We start from the raw sequence: 19,621 nt of genomic DNA, 5'->3' as shown, positions 1-19,621 counted from the left end.
GAATCAACGTTACGTTAATGAAATATTATTCTTTTTGTCATTCAATAACATTCCAAATGCAGATAAATTTCTTTAGTAATATAAAACATATTTTCAACAACAAAAAAAGCTGTTTCCTAATCATATGAAATTATTAAGGGAAAAGTAGCCATATTTGGCAAACCGTTTTTATTTTTTCAGCACATCCTGAATTACATATTTTTTTAAAATCAATGTTTTTAATTGTATTTTTTTACAGTGGCCTACTAAATTGTTTTCTTGACATTAGAACCAAAATGCAAATATAAACAAAATAACGTGGAAAAAAATGATGAACATGAATACATTTTAATGTCACAGTGTTAGTGGCACAGACAATACAAAATGTGTTTTATTTTTGTAGTTGTATTTTTTTTTCCCCCTCAAGACTTCACATACATGCAATTACATACAACTGTACAAGTGGAATTTGGTTCTGACTTACACAGAATAAAATACATATTTCCTTTGTGACGTATCAAAAACAAACAAATGACATAAAAAGGCCATCTAAGGAAGAGTGAAAGGCAAAACCAGTTTTAAAAGCAATGGCAAAGGGGCACTTTCAAGGTCCCTAAAAATCCAGTCATGTTTTACAGGGGTACAAGTCAAAACAAATAAAACATTAATATTTGGAATAGGCAAAAGTCAAATGTGAAAGACAGACATCAATACAAACAGACCACTATAGCGAAAATGAAAAAAGACATGCTTTCCAAATTCTTGCTATAACTCCAAACTATAAGAGCTCACAGGAGTTTCATCTGGAGATCTGTGAATCTGCAAGGCTAAGTTTTATGCAACAAGCAAATTCCTACAAACAGGAACAATACAGTTTTTGGCTATTTGCAAGATCTATAGTGTACGTCACTGAGTATTTCCCAGTTTACATGTAAAGCCACAATTATTTCTAATTAGATTTAGGAACAAATTACATTTAAAACAGAAACGCAACCCCCAAAAAACAAAAACAAAAAAAGCGCTTGACTGAATGAACAGCCAAAAATGAGAATTCAATAACCCTGAAGTAAGGAAACGATTTTTTTGTACAACGAATATTTCTTAAACACTGCATACAATAAAAAAGAACATCAAATGGACTATTATAAGAAAAAAAAAAAAATATACAAATGAAACACAAGTAGCTAAATTTATATAGCCCATTCAACATCGAAGATCTGTTTTGAGTACATATTGTCAAAAAAAAGTTCGCTCATCGATGTCTTAAAAACCTGCTTGGCACGATTGTCAATATATACATGTATATATAAGCATTCCTTTACATGAAATGGCCAAATCTTGCTGAATAATGAGCATACTTAGATTCAGCTGGATCGAGTAACTTGTGTGCTATTCATAACTGACAATGATGCTGTGCTTTAATTTTATCATGCTGATATTTACTTATGATTACAAATCAGAGTAATGTAGCAAAATCAGTTTTGAGATTTATATCATGGCCATTTCATATACGACATTTTAAATACATATGCATAAAGGTATACCTTTAAACATCTCACAAGTTAAAAAGTGCCAACATTTTTAATCTAAGAGGACCTGAGGATAAATACATAAACAAATAATAAAAATTTGATGAAAAACAAAAACAAAAAAAACCATAAAGCCCTCAGCTACAGGAGAGAAAACCAGTGAGGTACTCAAAAACTTTAAGGCTAAAGCAGGATTGCTACCAAAGGATGGAGGAGACTAACATCAAATATTCACCAGAAATCAACTTTATAAATACTGTGGCTTTCAGAAGGATAAAAACATTCACTTTGTCATATCAACCTCCAAGATGGCACACTTCCATTACATAACAAGAACGAAAAATGGCAGATGAGGAAATCGCACCAAAGATTTTGAGGAAACCTAATGAGCTACATAATATCCAGCTACACAGGTGCTCTGATTTGAAAATTTCTAGTTACATATGATGGCACAACAGTTTTTGAACATACGCTTGCTATTCCAGGTGGTGCAGACAAGATGCTGACATTTAGTCTCATACCTATATTTTAAAACCAGTATTACATGAAACAAAATAAAAGTATTTTTAATGGCTTTTCAGAAACTGATCAACTCAGTTTTGAACATAATTTGACATATTCTTCCTTTTAACTAAAGCACACTAGCTTGCCCATAGCAAGCATTCAGTTCAAGACAGCAGAAACCACTTTTTTTAATCTTCAAGTTATATGAACTTGCATAGATACAGTGCTGGACTTGTAAATATGTTTAAGCCAAACAGTCTTGAAATCAGTGTATAATCCCAGCCAGAATTACAGTGACTGTTCCAAAATCCAAAATGATGCAAGAGATACAAACTGTACTCCCTGATAAAAAAAAAAATACAATTCTAAGAAAATGAACAGAGTTCAACTTTCAGTGTTGGGGAAAGTTACTTTTAAAAGTAATGCATTACAATATTGTGTTACTCCCTAAAAAAGTAACTAATTGCGTTACTTACTTTTAATGAAAAGTAATGCGTTACATTACTTTTGCGTTAATTTTTCTCATCTGTTTGTTTTTATAACAACAAAAAGTTCTATTTTTGGTAAATGTAAAGGCCCTTTCAAATGAATAAACCTCAGGCGCAGCTCAAACAAACAAGCCTTTCAGCTGTGCTGCCATTGTGGAATAAAGAAGAATAACACGCAGGAGAAATAAATGAGTTAATGTATGCTCACATTTAGTCTAGAACTAGTCTAGATTAACCATTATGTTTACTCAGCGCACACAACACCTTTGCACTTACTCCTGATTTTTTGGACAGGAGACAGGAGAGCTGTCAGTCAATAAATGGGAAAACAAAGTAACTTGTGTTACTTATTTGAAAAAGTAACTCAGATATTTTGTTGTAAATTTAAAAGTAATGCATTACTTTACTAGTTACTTGAAAAAAGTAATCTGATTACGTAATTCGCGTTACTTGTAATACGTTACCCCCAACACTGTCAAGTTTAACTAAAAACTTTCTATTTTGTTGCAGTATTTTGACAGTTCGCATTTAGATGTTGGGTGTTCAGATAAGCTTAAAGTGTCATTTGAGTGACACTTTCAGTGGGTCAATATTTGGCATTGTAAACTCGCACAACAGCCCTGCTTTGGAATCATATTTATGCTTTAAATCCAGGGACGTCAGTGACTCAATCTCAAGGCTAAAAATTGTGTTTTAGTGCACTGAGAGAAATTTAATTGGCAAATATCATCTCCTGATGACATTAACAGCCAAAATCTGACAAATCAAACTAGGTTTGTCTATAGTTGAAAGACAATGGGCCCTATTTTAACGATCGAAGTGAATGGTGCGGGTGCACTTAGGGCTTGTCCGAATCCACTTTTGCTAGTTTAACAACGGAAAAAATGGTCGGTGCACCAGGCGCATGGTCCAAAAGGGTTGTACCTAGTCTCTTAATGAGTCATGGGTGTGTTTTGGGCGTAACGTGCAATAAACCAATCACAAACGACCAGTGTCATTTCCCATTCCCTTCAAAAGTCATGTGCGTTTTTTACATGGTGGCATATAGACACCCTTAACCTGACCTGTGTGTGTTGCCAAATAATTAGCCAATTAATTAGCCAATTTCATTCGTCATTACTGCAAATAGGTAATTCTGATACATGCAATGACTATCCATTATGACATGTAGGCATTTTTATTTTTATGTACACAATAATAATCTTTTACATTGTAATCCTTTTATTTTTAATATTTGGCATGTTTGTGTGCTGCATGTACGCGATTTGTGCACCTGCTTATAGGCGCATATTATGAACGCACCCTTTAAATAACAAAAACTGCGTCAAATACTTGGTCGATGGCGCAGTCGTTTTCAGTTGCCTCAAAATAGCAACACGCCAACAATGCACCTGAACACCTTGTTTTCAGACCAGCACGCCCATGGGCGAACAGATGGCCGCGAGTGCATTTGCTATTTAAATAACGTGGTGCTAGATGTGAAAATGATAAATGCGTCGGGCTGAAACTAGCAAAAAACACTTGCGTTGCGCCTGGTGTCACATTGCGCAGGGTGTATGATAGGGCCCAATTGACTTGACATGAAAAGGAAAAAAAAAGTGCTTTCAAAAAGTTCTGAATATACAATTTAGCTTTTAATAAACACGTAAAGTAGTATTAAGCTGTACATTTGAGCCAAAAAAAGAGAAATCTACTTCAGAGCTTTTGAAGTGAGAGAAAAGCCCCTTATCTGTGCAAAACAAGTAATAAAGAATAGGCCGTGTGACTGAAATGCTACTATGCACATAGAAACAGACAGACAAACAAATTGAATATATTTTCTGTTAGAACAGAACCCTCCATAAGAGCCACATATGCGAAAGATCCACAAAATAGTCAAGCGCCCGGATGGAACAGCACTGTGCTCCTTCGGTAACGTCTCTTTTGTTACTGCGCTAAGGGAACCCCCACCTGTCGAATCCTCCACCTAAGCAAGCAGCAGGCTCATGACGTCTGCTTAAGTCTCATCAGGCCTGTCGGGATGGAGCCTACTCAGCTAGCTGTGACAGTAACCGTGGCGTGAGATGGCTCTGCGCAAGTCCCACCGGTTGATGAAGAGCTCGAAGGCGGAGGAGGAAAAGAAAAACGATTAAAGGAGATGACCGGAATTCCTCGTACAGGGACTGCTCACGCCGAGATGTTAGGTGGGTAAAGGGTCATCGTCGCCTTTACTGCACTTGCACTTACAGCACAGCACGAATGGTGTGGCTAGCAGCAGGAATGGAGAGGCTACCAGTAAGAGGAGGCCGAAACCAGCAAAGATTCCAACAACCTGCGGAGAAAGAGATGAAAACGCCAAGAGCGTCAATGATATAAGAGTGACCACAATTTTTTTTTTTTCAAAATCTTCAAAAAAAGAAAAATCTAGTTTAAAACACATGTACCAAGTTTTATTGTACTTTTTGCATTCATGTTGGTTTCATATTAGCTTGGAAAAACTTTTAAACCATTTTCAAGATAAGATTAAATTTAATGTCATGTGATTTAACCATCAAGTAAAAACTAATAATGTATTTTCTTACACACTGAATACATTTGAGTGTACACATCTTAATGAAAGTAAATAAATAAATAATATATATAATAATAATAATAATAATAATAATAATATTATATATATATATATATATATATATATATATATATATATATTGTTTGAAAAGTAAAAGTTTTTTTGGCAATCACACCACATGACATTTTACTAACTAACCTAAACCTTGCCTTGTCATAAAAAAAATATATATATATATATTAGTAAATTGTTTATTTATATTATATATACATTTTATATATATATATATATATATATATATAAAACAATTCAATAAAAAGTCAAGACTTTATTCTTTTAATGAGGCTATAACTTCATTATATCAGGACAAACTGATATTTTTTGACGTTATGCCATTCAAAAAAAATATCAAAATGAATTTTATTTCTGAAATCAGATGTTTTTTTTTGTTTGTTTGTGTGTTTTTTAAAATATCATTGTTTGAAAACTGAAAATTCTTCAAAAATTCCATTTAACATAAGTGAGTAAATTATGACAGAATCTTTACTTTTCATCAAACTTTTCCTTAATATATTGAATTGGTAACACTTTATTTTACAGTGTCCTTGTTACAGGTGTTACATGTAGTTACTACAATAATAACTATAAATTATTCATAATTACACTAACTCTAAACCAAACCTTAATCCTAACCATACCAAATAGTCAGCAAATGTAGTAAATAAATTTCACTCAGTGCTTAAATGTATAATTACACTAACAAAGACAACTTAAAAAAAAGTGTAACCTTGAGACATTTTGTTTCTTATTTTGAATGGAAATTTTCACAAGATTTTTTAGTAAAAGCAAGACAATATATGATCAGATTTGCTCCTTCTCACCATCATTTCTAGTACCCTTTCTACTCTGCAATCAATAAAAGTAAGAAAAGGAACAAAAATAAAACAAAAAACGGGCAAAAATTTCCAAGTAAACAAAAATTCACTGTTCTGATGCTGCATCATCTTCCACCACATAGGGGCGTCAGATCCTTAAAATTTATAACTTACAAAATGGAACAGAGATTGAGTTCATCTTCGCATGAACAATATATATAGAACATCATGGGCCAACAAAATTACACATATTTCACATCACTGTAGGAGCACCATGTAAAACTGATTTTCTCTGGATGAAAAACTATCTCTGAATTCTGAACAGGGAATAGAATACAATAGACCTCTATTCCTCTATGTGGAATCTTCTCAGCATTCCGAAGATGACAATACCCATTTATCATGGGACAAATGTTGCACACTATTTCTGTTTCTATGTAAATTTACGTCTATTTTATGTCTCTTTTTTATCAGAACTCTCGTGTGGAATGACATGAGAGGAGGAGCGCAGAGTGGCGTAATGGAAGAGAGTGAGGTTCAAACCTGGGACCGGCAGCTCCGTCTTTACTAATTCATAAAGAATCAAATATCTGATGCTGCTCGGCTGACGCGTTGTAAAATGCAAACTCGTGCGGCCAGAGCAGAGCCGCTGCGCTCTTACGAAGCTTACTATGACTCACTCTTCCCTGCAGAGCAACAGATGTCTTTGTGCAAAAGTACTGAAAGATCTCCATAGCTTCAGGGCCATCTCACCTTTTCGACATTATGTTCAGCATATTAAATGATGAGTGTGTGAACAAAGTCTTTCTGAACTCAAGGTTCAGAATATGAAACTGTCATTATTAGTCGGCGCCGATAGCTCTGTGGGCAGTGCGCTGACATATAGCGCCGTTGCGCTTAGAGGCGACCCGAGTTTGAGTCCCGGCTTGTGGACATTTCCCAATCCCGTCCCCCTCTTTCTGTCCCAATTTGCTTCCTGACTATATACTGTCCTATCATAATAAAAAAGGCAAAAATTCCAAAAAGTAAATCTTTAAAACAGTCATTATTATACATTTAAAAACAAATAATGCTAAATTAATACTGTAATTAAAATATTCTTGATACAAAGTTTTTTTAATTAAAGTCAGCTAAATTTAACTTAGCACAACAAACGGTACCATGAGTATTTTATAAATATTTTAGAGCTTATTTCCCCTTAAAAGTGTCATTATTAGTCGGTGCCAATAGCCTTGTGGGCAGCACGCCGACATATAGCGCCATTGCGCTTCGGGCGACCCAAGTTTTAGTCCAGGCTCGCGGACCTTTCTCGATCCCATCCCCCTCTCTCTGTCCCAATTCACTTCCTATTTACATACTGTCCTATCACAATAAAAAAAAACAAATAATGCTAAATTAATACCGTAATTAAAATATTCTTGATACAATGTTTTTTTAATTAAAGTCAGCTAAATTTAACTTAGCATAACAAATGGTACCATGAGTAACATTTGCAAAAGTACTTTACAAATGTACATTTTAATTTAAGTTACTGTGAATGATAAAATATTTTAGAGATTTTTCCATTCTTACCTCAATAAATGCTTAATTGTCATGAATTGTCACGAAATCATAAACACACACACATATATATATATATATATACATATATATATATATATATATATATATATATTATATACATACACACACACACACACACACACACACACATATACAGTGCTCAGCGTAAATGAGTACACCCCCTTTGAAAAGTAACATTTTAAACAATATCTGAATGAACACAAAAACTATTTCCAAAATGTTGACAAGACTAAGTTTTATATAACATCTGTTTAACTTATAACATGAAAGTAAGGTTAATAATATAACTTACAGAACAAAATTTTCAATTAGGGTGATGCAAAAATGAGTACACCCCACTGAAAGTCTCTGGAGCAAAGCTAAATTTTAGACTACAAATGTCTAATTTAACAAGAATTCAACCACAGGGGAGTCTAATTATTCATTACACAGGTGTCCAGCCGACAGATGACTGTAAAAGGGTGTTAAAACCCCTTCCTATTTCATGCTGTCAGCAATGGCACCACATGGAAGAGAAATGTCACAAGACCTGAGAAAGAAAATGATTTCTTTACACCAGAAAGGTGAAGGCTACAAGAAGATCAGCAAAGCTTTACTTATCAGTCAGAATACTGTAGCAAAAGTGGTACAAAAATTTAAAAAAGATGGAACTGCAACCATCTCACAGAGACGTCCAGGTCGTCCATGGAAGTTAACACCTCCACAGGAGCGTCTTCTGATGAGAAGGGTTGAAGAAAATCGGCATGCAAGTTCACTGCAGTTATCTAAAGAAGTAGAAAGCCAAACTGGGGTGACTATTTCCCGTGACACAATACGGCGTACACAGCAGAGGAATGGCATGCATGGGTGCCGTCCACGAAAGAAGCCTCTCCTAAAGTCCAGGCACAAAAAAGCCCGCTTAGAGTTTGTCAGGGCCCATGCTGACAAAGATGAAGACTACTGGGACTCTATACACTGGAGTGATGAGATAACAAGATAAATGTTTTTGAAACTGATGGCGTCGCAAAGGTGAGGAACACAAAGAAAAATGCATGGTGCCTACAGTGACACATGGTGGTGGCAGTGTCCTTATGTGGGGCTGCATGAGTGCTGCTGGTGTCGGGAGCTGCATTTCATTGATGGCATCATGAATTCACAGATGTACTGCTCTATACTGAAAGAGAAGATGCTACCATCACTCCGTGCCCTTGGTCGTCATGCACTTTTCCAACATGACAATGATCCTAAACACACATCTAAGGCCACTGTTGGATTTCTGAAGAAGAACAGGGTGAAAGTGATTCAGTGGCCAAGTATCAAACACCTATGGGGAATTCTGAAGAGACAAGTTGAGCATCACACTCCATCCAGCATCCAGTCTCTAAAAGAGGTCATTCTTGAAGAATGGAAAAAGATAGATGTTGCAAAATGTCACCAACTTGTTCATTCCATGCCTAGAAGACTTGTTGCTGTCATTAAAAATCATGGAGGCCATACAAAGTACTAGATGTGGTAGTTTTTGTTGTGGGGTGTACTCATTTTTGCATCACCCTAATTTGAGTAAAACTGAAAAATGTGTAATCTAAGTTATATTATTAACCTTACTTTCATGTTATAAGTTAAACAGACGTTATATTAAACTTAGTCTTGTCAACATTTTGGAAATTGTTTTTGTGTTCATTGAGATATTGTTTAAAATGTTACTTTTCAAAGGGGGTGTACTCATTTACACTGAGCACTGTACACACACACACACACACACATATATACATATATATTATATATATATATATATATTATAACAGCCTTTTCTGCATATGTTTCTCTCAGTTCCTAATGACATTGCTTAAAGGCTTTTTTCAAACACTATTTGTGCTGATTTTTGAACCATAAGAAAATGTATTTTATTCAAAGCTATTAAAAAATGCATAATGGAAAATGGGACTAATGAGCCTTATGTTGAAAAATGTTTGTATATGCCTTTAATCCAAGAATGAGGTTGATGTTTTCTTAGTATTATTATTATTTTTTTTACATTAGCCTTTTCAGATGTGATATGCTCCTATCATTATTTAGTCTAACAGACGAAACACAAAGGGAGGTGGGAGTACCCAAGTTGGCCTTTTAAGATGTGCTAGTCTAAACTTCTCTAAATACATGGCCGATTCTACTGCTCTTCTCCATCATTTGATGAATAATTTTAGTGAATTTGTTCCAAAGTGACCTTCTTACATATAATCTGCTGTGAAACAGCAGGTATCACCTGCTCGAAGCAGACAACCACTTACTTCATGAATAAACACTTGTATCTGAACGGATGCCTATGACTCGGTCACATGCAGATGCACGTGCACTCATTTTAAACACGGCAGAGAAAAGAAAATGTGGAAGAAAACATGTGCTTCTTCCCGTGAGCACCCACCTGCGTTCTGTGCCAGATCACCGAGGCTCTGGAGTGGCCTAATTTGTTCCGGCAGGGTCCTTTGTCATAATGGATCAGGAGGAAGTCGTCCTGTCAAACACACAACGTTACAAGAGGCTGGTCATTATCTACTGTATGTGGGTGTTCGGAACAGCTGCGTGAAGGACACTGTTGCATTTACGGCCTTGATTGAAGGCCTAACACACCATGCACATGGCCAATAAAAATACAGTAAGATAGCAGCATGATGTTAAGAGTGTTAAGCTGAGATATTTTGAGTACTTACGTCCAGAGACTCCAGGCAGTACCAGCAGAAAGCATGCTTGCAGTTCTTACACATCATCTGGGCACAGCCCTCGTCTCTTTCTATGTAGACTTTACATTTAGGACAGCGTTTGATGGGGGCGTCATCATCATCAGCCTTAAAGAATGAACTAAAAAAAAAAAAAAAGATAATAGTAAGAGTTAAAATTATTAGGGATGCAGCAATGTATTGGTCAATGATCGGTAATGGCAGATAGAAGCAATTATTTTCACAGCCGATGATCAGGGCCGATTATATCCTGTCAATCAAAAGTGGGTGGGAAAACGTTTCAGACTGCAACTCATACTGTGTGTGAAGAAAATGTGTTGAATTTAGGGCTGTCGAAGTTAAAGCAAATCACCCGTAGTTCAAGCCAGGGTTGCTAGGTCTGCATTTTTTCCTTACACCATTATTTACATTTATATCTTTATGTACATTATTTGTAGTATACTTCCCACCTGAAAATTGCAAAGAGCTTTGTGCTTTGTTACGTCTAATAAGAAACAAAGTCTCAGCTTTCAAATTCTGTCTATTTTATCATGAAATTCAAACAATAGGTGTTTTGATACTCTTAAACGTGATAGATCGCTGTAGTATGGAAGCATGTTTCCGCCACTAAATAAAAAAATAAAAAAGGTAATTGCGACTTTTTATCTCACAATTCTGACTTTTTTCTCAGAATTGCAAGATTTAAACTCACATTTCAACTTACGAAACGAACGCAGCGCCAGTTCCATTTTTTCCGTAAGTAGAATAGGGAAGGCGTAGGACATACAGCGTAAGCTTTTTGAAGAATACGAAAGTGCGGTTTTGGCGGAACCGCTTGGAAGGCGATCATTTGTTTATATAAAGCATATACATTTACATTTTTTTCGAAAATGACCGATCGTTTCGCTAGATAAGACCCTTATTCCTTGTCTGGTATCGTTTAAAGCCCTTTGAAGCTGCACTGAAACTGTAATTTTGACATTCAACAGTGGAGTCCATTGAAGTCCACTATAAGGAGAATAATCCTGGAATGTTTTCATCAAAAACCTTAATTTCATTTCGACTGAAGAAAGAAAGACATGGACATCTTGGATGACATGGGGGTGAGTAAATTATCAGGAAAATTTTATTTGAAAGTGAACTAATCCTTTAATAGCACGATAAACATGCATGAACATCAGAAGGTATGTTGAAAGATACAGTACAACTTACTGAAATTAATCATGTCTCATGCAATCGCTCAATCTGTGTTTCAACTGTATAGACACGTCAATAAAACAGCTTGTGACAATATGCCACTTAATGTTGTATTTACCTCAGGAAAGTTATCCAACATTCACAATTCATTAGTCAGTTCATTAGTCAACACTAGAGAGGAGCTTATTTACTGTTAATTATATATGTATGTTTGAATATATTTGTCATGGAGACATGTGTTTATGAAAACTACTTTATGTGCAAATGAGTAGTACACAAACATTTCAGTATTCATTATTTAAGTGTAATTATAATATCTGAAAATAAATAGCGGTTGAATATAATAGTTTGGGCTCTGTTGTTAATTTTAACCTCTAATATTATAGTAAATGTACCAAATGAGAGGGTTCCCTGTATAGTTTACACCACTTTTTTTCCCTTAAGAAAATCAAACTATCGGTAGATATCATTCTGAATAATTGGCTATCGGTGTAGGTGGAGAAATTTAGTATTGGTGCATCTCTAAAAATTCTCCCTTTTCACAGGACAAAAAACATGAAACTGTTACTACAGTCGATTCTTTTTCCACCCAGACAGGCCCATCTCTTTTCTATGTACTAAGGTTTTGGGCCAGGGACAGTGTTCACTGGTAATGAAGAGGCTGACCCACAGGGACCGAGCTGACAAGTACAAGCCCATTCATTTCCAGGACAATTCTCAGTCTATTGATCTAAGAGAAGTGACACTGTGCAGCAAACCTCTTTTAGCCCATTAAACAGCAGCAGCTCCTCCTTAGAACTGCAGTGGCTGAATCTGACTCATAGTACTGCAACACAGCAGTTTAGTAAAGTACTATTAATAAATCATAATAATAGTAGTAGTAATATGATTATTTGATTTGATAGTGTATATATATATATATGCTACTGTTCAAATGTTTGAGATAAAAAAATGAATACTTTTCTTCAGCAAGAATGGATTTAATTGATCAAAAGTGACAGTAAGTGGCTTTTACACTGTTTTTTTAAATGTACAGGGCCATTGCTTGAGTTCATAGGGAGGCTATGAAATGTTTTCTTTTCAAGATCTGTTTAAATATATAATTTACACTTTTTTTAAGATTCAGGTCAGCTCATAGCTCCTTGAGGAAACGACAGTCTGTTTAACATGTAAATGGGGTCCATTTTGATTTAATGTTGTCTAAAGACTGTTTCTCTCACTTTGGAGTTTAGGCGCAATCTCAAACATGAAATGATACAGAAATTGAGCTGTAAACTTGAAAGGCTCTTTGGAGTTTTATAACTAATGGAGTATTATTAGTGAAGCAATTCACTTCAGAGCTGGCTGAGTGTTCACTCCTGTATGACCCAAGATCAAGGATCAGAAACTCCGCTCAATGGTGCTTTCGCTTTTGAATCAAGTGCGCGTGTGACATGAATGTCAAATAACACCTGTGCATGAATCTCTGGCGTACTGAGCAGAGAGCAAATCACTCTTCAACATCGAGAAGCAGAAGATCCATTCTTCGACTGAATGATGAGCATGTTCAATAGTGCAGAAAAACATAGACGGATTGAGGCATTTCATTTCAAATCTCATGTCGACTTAGCAACATCGAACATCATTACACTGTACATGCTTCATCATGACAGCTGGATTCACATACCGACCAGGAGGGAGGATGGGAGTGTTTAAACGCACATCAAAGAGACAAAACTACACTGAGGAGTAGATGCTGATGAATGAGGAGGAGACAAGATGAGAAAGACTTATAGTACAGGTTCAGTACAAGATAACCTCAATCAACAGCATTTGTTTAATTTTGAGCCGTCCCTCATTTTCTCTATAGAAAAGGGGTTACATGAGACACTTACAAAGGAAGTGAATGGGGGATCTGAAAGCAGAAATGTGAAATTGACCACCATTCAGGAGAATTGTGTGATATAAAATCAGAATTGCGTGTTATAAAGTCAGAATTGCATGATATAAAGTCACAATTCTGACTTTTTCCTCGCACTTGTGAGTTTTTAAATCACACAATTCTGACTTTATATTTCACATTTCTGACTTTTTTTTCTTTTGCGAGTTATAAAGTCAGCAATTAATAAATAAATAAGTAATAAAGTCGCAATTCTGACTTTATAACTCGCAATCGAGAGTTTAAATCTCGCAATTCTGAAAAAGAAGTCAGAATTGTGAGATAAAAAGTCGCAATTACCTTTTTTTATTTCATGGCGGAAACAAGCTTCCATAATGTTAATTGCTGCAATCTATTTAAAATGCTTAATTAATATGAATGAATTATTTTAAAAAATATGATGATGATGTTTTATTGTTTCATTGCTGGATGAATCAGCCTTTTTGAACAAATCTCTTGACTGAATCTTGACTTGACAGTCACTTGTCGCCACCTAGTGGTGTAACGACGTAATCGATACAATCGTTATTTGAAGCACCAAGCTACTTTCAAAAGGTGATTAGCACTATTTTGATCGCTACCATAGACAGTGTTTATATCCAAACTACAGACTCTTAAACTATAAATACGGTCCGTGTTCTGATTAAAATTGCTTACACAAGTCAACAAAATATATAACGGTTCTAGTGGTTTTTGGATATTTGAATCCAAAATCTTATATATTGTGCCTTTAACACGCATGTTGCTTATTTCTTGTGGCATTTTAAGTGCCTCAAGGTAACTCACATTTTTGCTTTTTTAAAAAGGAGAGTCAAGTAAAAAATATTTTTTGTGACAATCAAGTGCTGTCATTTAAGGACAACTTGTACTGATCCTCTTTAACAGACAAGAGTACCTGCTTTCTCCAGGTAGAAACGAGGTGATGGGAACGTTCTCCTGGCAGTCTTGGTCCGGGTGCCAGCTGGCCTTGCAGGCTGAACAGAACTCAAGTGTGCAAACGCTGCACCGCACCAACTGTGGAAGCGCCGTGTCAGACTCCTTCAGTTGGCACACAGCCTGGCACGTGGAGGACGGGCACCAGGTCCGGCTTGGGTCCAGCAACACCTCTGTAGGGGGGTGAGAAATGTGAGATCAGACACAGTTTCCGTGAGTGTATATTTTAGGCTGCTTACAGCTGATGTAGGCTGACAGGTCACCATGGTTACGCCATCTGAGATGGAGGGGTAATAGAAAAGAGCAGCTTTGGCCTTATCTGCCCTCAGGAATGAGATACCAGAGATGCTACTTATCATAGCTTTGCATAAATTCATTAGTTAAATTAGATTTCATTAAAGCAAAAAGCCGCATGAGGCCTGTGCGTTACAGTGATTTTACCATGGCTCTCGACTGGGCACAATGGGAGGCAGAGACAATGTTGTTCAATAAAAAAAACAAAAAACAAAAAAAAAACAGGTATCATGCATTCTTCATGTGTTTTCTCAGAACGGATAAATACCATATCGTGAAAAGACCGAAAGAGAGAGCATTTTTTTCCAATTCTAGATGAAACTGGACAAAATGCATCTGGTTGTTGAAGCCACAATGATTTTACTATTCTCCTAAAATAGTAAAAACTAAACATGTGAGTGTGTGTTATAACAGCTCCTGGTACCCAGATATGACAGCGCTACTGCAGCACGCTTCACCGAAGAGCAGTATCTGAGCATCTCTTCAGCAATCCGACATGAAAACTACCGCAAATAAAACTGAAAGTTCAGCGTAACATCCTGAGGTTCAACACACAGTCATCTTCATTAAAAGTAGTTCTATAATGACAACACTTGGGAGGGTTTTAGCATGGTAATGGATACGACAATGTTAATGTATTCGGTCTTGGCGGATACACTGCTGTGTGTATGTAAAACATAGTGCTGCTGCACAAATAGTATATATCAATTACCCATAGCAGATCTATACAGGTGGAGCTGGGGAAGGTGGAGGGTTTTAGAGGAACTTTGAAAGCATGCTGCAACTGCTATAGTGAATAATAACCAGCCGTTTAAATGTTGTGAGCAGCAAGCTCATTGGCTGCAGATGCGATATGAACCAATCATCTTGTGCCAAGTAGTTAACACTGTAAATACACTATATTGCCAAAAGTATTAGGACACCCCTCCAAATCACTGAATTCAGGTGTTCCAATCACTTCCATGGCCAAAGGTGTATAAAATCAAGCACCTAGGCATGCAGACTGCTTCTACAAACATTTGTGAAAGAATGGGTCGCTCTCAGGAGCTTAGTGAATTCAAGCGTGGTACCGTGATAGGTTGCCACCTGTGCAATAAGTCCATTTGTGAAATTTCCTCACTACTAAATATTCCATGGTCAACTGTTAGTGGTATCATAACAAAGTGGAAGCAATTGGGAACAACAGCAACTCAGCCACAAAGGGGTAGGCCACGTAAATAAAAAAAAAAAAAAAAAAAAAAAAAAATTAAATCACAGAGCGGGTCAGCGCATGCTGAGGCACACAGTGCGCAGAAATGGGCAACTTTCTGAACAGTCAATAGCTACAGACCTTCAAACTTCGTGTGGCCTTCAGATTAGCTCAAGAACAGTGCGTAGAGAGCTTCATGGAATGGGTTTCCATGGCCGAGCAGCTGCATCCAAGCCTTACATCACCAAGTGCAATGCAAAGCGTCTGATGCAGTGGTGTAAAGCAGTGGAGACGTGTTCTCTGGAGTGACGAATCACGCTTCTCTGTCTGGCAATCCGATGGACGAGTCTGGGTTTGGCGGTTGCCAGGAGAACGGTACTTGCCTGACTGCATTGTGCCAAGAGTAAAGTTTGGTGGAGGGGGGATTATGGTGTGGGGCTGTTTTTCAGGGGTTGGGCTTGGCCCCTTTGTTCCAGTGAAAGGAACTCTTAATGCTTCAGCATACCAAGACATTTTGGACAATTTCATGCTCCCAACTTTGTGGGAACAGTTTGGGGATCCCACTCTCTCTCCAATTGCGTTCTTTGATCTTAAAATTGACTGATGATAAATAAATTAAAGCTCATATCTTGTTTTCTTTGAAGTGAACTCTGTTAAATTTGCACATAGAGTGGGAATTGAAGATTACATTTATATTAGTTTGCGGAGACACCTTTATATTGCCAAGTGTAAATGGAACAGCTTTAACAAAAAGGATAATTATCCAATCAGTTAAAACGCATGTATGACAAGGTGTAAATAGGCCCATTGGAAATTTGTTCTTCAAAGTCTAATTTAAGCCTAAAAACAAACTAAAGGATTTTGACAATTGCTTTGAAAAATTGATTCAGAATTTAAGGTTCTGCACTATTTCTATGGGGGAGGGGACATATATATAAATTATATAATTATATAATGTCTGTTAGTGACATACTGTATGGCTATGGTTATGTAATGTGTAGTTGGGGGCAATTATGTTAGAAAGAGGACTTTCAGTAATATCTGCTGACAGCCATTTTTAGCCATCGTGAGTCAGAATGGCATTTTCATCTGTCCCCGTGTGCACTGTCTTTGAGTCTCACACAAACGAAACACACTCACGCTCTGCCTCTCCATCTGACATGACAGGCCACACGTGACTCCACATGAACTCTTGGCTCTGTTTCTGGGAGTGTGGACATGTTATAACCACCATTCCACTCCAGTTTCCCAGAACACTGATGGGCTAAATGGATGCATTTTTACTCCCTTTCAATGCAAATCTCTCATTTATAAGGATGTTGCTGCCATGGTTCTCTTGTGAAAACCCTGAATACAAACCAAAGAGAAACAGAGAGGGTGGTTTACAGCATCGGAAAAACATTTTTTCCCCTTATGTCTTTTTCAAAGTAATGTAACGCACTGGAGGGGGTGGACAGAGAATATCTCTCAAGCAAATGTATCCTGTGGTTCAAACAACAGGAGACTATCAGAGTCCAGAGCCTGGGATCCCCTACTGATGAAAATTATGAAAGAGAAGATTCATACACCGGGCATATGGCGCAGAGCCTCAGGTCTTATCTGTTTAAGGAAGCATTCATTCTTTTGATCAAGCATATTCAATTAGCACTAGTCTAATTTACTCTTCATAAGTCTTTTAATCTTGGAGATTTCTGACTTGAAGCTACATTTGTTAAAAGGGACCTATAATGCCCATTTTACAAGATGTAATATAAATCTCTGGAGTCCCCAGAATGTGTCTGTGAAGTTTCAGATCAAAATACCCCACAGATCATTTATTATAGCTTGTCAAATTTGCCCCTATTTGGGTGTGAGCAAAAACACGCCATTTTGCTGCTGCTCCCGGCCCCCTTTCCAGAAGAGGGCGGAGCTTTAACAGCTTGTGCTTCAGTTGCTCAACAACAACAAAGCTGGAGAATCTCACGCAGCCAAAATGACGATTGTCAGTAATGGTGTTCAGCCTTATGTTGTTCAAACCGGAGTCAGACACAGATGGAGAGACTCAGGAAGAAGTTACAACTTTTAGAATGGAACTGGACGTTTCTGAATGGTTAGTGGATACATTTATGTAGTTGCTGTGGAGTTGATTCAACTCATCAACTAGCATGTGCCGTTATGTTAATCTTTTGTGCAAATCCAGTGTTGAATTGACCCTCGTTTGGCAACAACACATACTAAAATAACTCTTCCTCTTCTCTAAAGCAGCCCAACATGGCCTCACCCCCTTTGTTGCGTGTTCCCGGGGGCAGGGTTTATGTAAATTTTGGGGTTTCCGGGAAGAAGCTTGTTGTAGTCCCTACCAGCTGTTTGTTGTAGCCTTCAAAAAGAGATTTCTATAACAGAAAATATCTCCCTTTGCATTGAATATTGAGCATCGTAACCTTGCAGATGTTGTTTATGCTCAACCGAAGCGTGAGCTGTTAAAGCTCCGCCCTCTTCTGGAAAGGGGACTGGGAGCAGCAGCTCATTTGCATTTAAAGGGACACACACAAAAATGGTGTGTTTTTGCTCACATCCAAATAGGGGAAAATTTGAAAAGCTATAATAAATGATCTGTGGGGTATTTTGAGCTAACTAAATAAAAAAAATAAAAAAATGTAATCATAATTTTTTAGTTGCGTGGCTGTCTGTGGAGGGACAGAAAGCTCTCAGATTCCATTAAAAAGATCTTCATTTGTGTTCCGAAGATGAACAAAAGACTTACGGGTTTGGAACGACATAAAGGTGAGTAATTAATGACAGAATTTTTATTTTTGGGTGAACTAACCTTTAAAAAATTTTAAGTCAGGGCTGTGGCATGGTGATCAGAACGAGTTTCAAAATTTGAGCCTCACATGGACAAAGTAGATTTGAATCTGCTGTTTTCCAGGAAAAAAAAAAAAATTGCGCAACCGATAATCAGAAAACAATGAGGTACAGTTAAACTGAGTGTCGGCAGGTGGCAGGCTTTCATTGAAGAAAAACACAGACAGTACAGGTAAAAGCCTCCATTCTGTGACAGCATGAGGTCAGCTGGACCTACACGTGTCCAGTGAAAGTACACTCACATCCCTTTCATCCTCACACCTGCACTGGCCTATTTGTCTACTGTGAGTAACTCTGAGTCATCTAGGACAGCAAGCATTGAGCTCACCATCAACACACATGAACACGTGCCTCATCAGCTGCTGTCTGATGCCAATCGCCCTCTGATGGACAGACAGCCTCTTTCCACTTACCCTTCTCAAACTGCAGCTTCCTGTACCTCTGCATTATCTCAGTGGCCACCATGCATTCAATCTGAGAGAGAAAGAGAGAGAACAAAAGCAATTATGAAACAATGTGGTCTGATGGATCTGAAAGCACTTTTTGCTTTGCAGATACTGCATTTAGCATTTCAATTTGATCTGGGTAAACACACACCCAACATCAAATATGGTTTCTAATCGAATCACTGTCTCGAGATCAAACAACACAGCAGGAATATGCATGGTGAATTTTTGTTTGGCGATTCTAGTGATGCAGAAACGACATACTTCAGCTTTAAGGCTTGCCAAAAAGACACATTAGTTGCTCTGATGCTTTGCATCTGCGTCTGATTAATCTGGTTTAGCTGCTTTGATACTGAACGAGCCAGCCATCCTCACAATGAGCCTGCAGCGCCGAGGAGGAACCCTGCCCTCGGACTGACCTCATACTTGGAAGAATTTCTTGGTGCAAGCCACCGAGGGGAGAGACAGAGTGGAGAGATTTCAGCATCCATTTTATGCTAAAAGAGCTTTAATCTCCTCTTCATGAGATGCAGGTCCATTTTAGGAGTTTTATTTGGACGGTAAAGTATTTGTTGTTTCAGAAGCTGTGATTATTGC

The 19,621-nt window shown here is 37.2% G+C and overlaps 1 protein-coding gene across 3 annotated transcripts in view; it reads right to left on the bottom strand.

Annotated features, from left to right (window-relative positions):
* Positions 1–153: 153 nt before the first annotated feature.
* Positions 154–19,621, bottom strand: part of rnf144aa (ring finger protein 144aa) — a 42,323-nt gene continuing 22,855 nt past the window's right edge. For all 3 annotated transcript variants that reach the window (XM_051866878.1, XM_051866877.1, XM_051866879.1), the window contains exons 4-8: positions 18,992–19,052; positions 14,214–14,424; positions 10,198–10,345; positions 9,912–10,001; positions 154–4,811 (exon numbers count right to left, since the gene is read on the bottom strand). In XM_051866878.1, the coding sequence (XP_051722838.1) occupies positions 4,680–4,811; positions 9,912–10,001; positions 10,198–10,345; positions 14,214–14,424; positions 18,992–19,052 (642 nt within the window). In that variant the 3' untranslated portion in view covers positions 154–4,679. The remainder of the gene's footprint in view (positions 4,812–9,911; positions 10,002–10,197; positions 10,346–14,213; positions 14,425–18,991; positions 19,053–19,621) is intronic.

Source organism: Ctenopharyngodon idella, chromosome 17 (genome assembly GCF_019924925.1).
Source record: "Ctenopharyngodon idella isolate HZGC_01 chromosome 17, HZGC01, whole genome shotgun sequence".
Lineage (NCBI taxonomy): Eukaryota > Metazoa > Chordata > Actinopteri > Cypriniformes > Xenocyprididae > Ctenopharyngodon > Ctenopharyngodon idella.
This window is presented reverse-complemented; position numbering and strand designations above follow the sequence as displayed.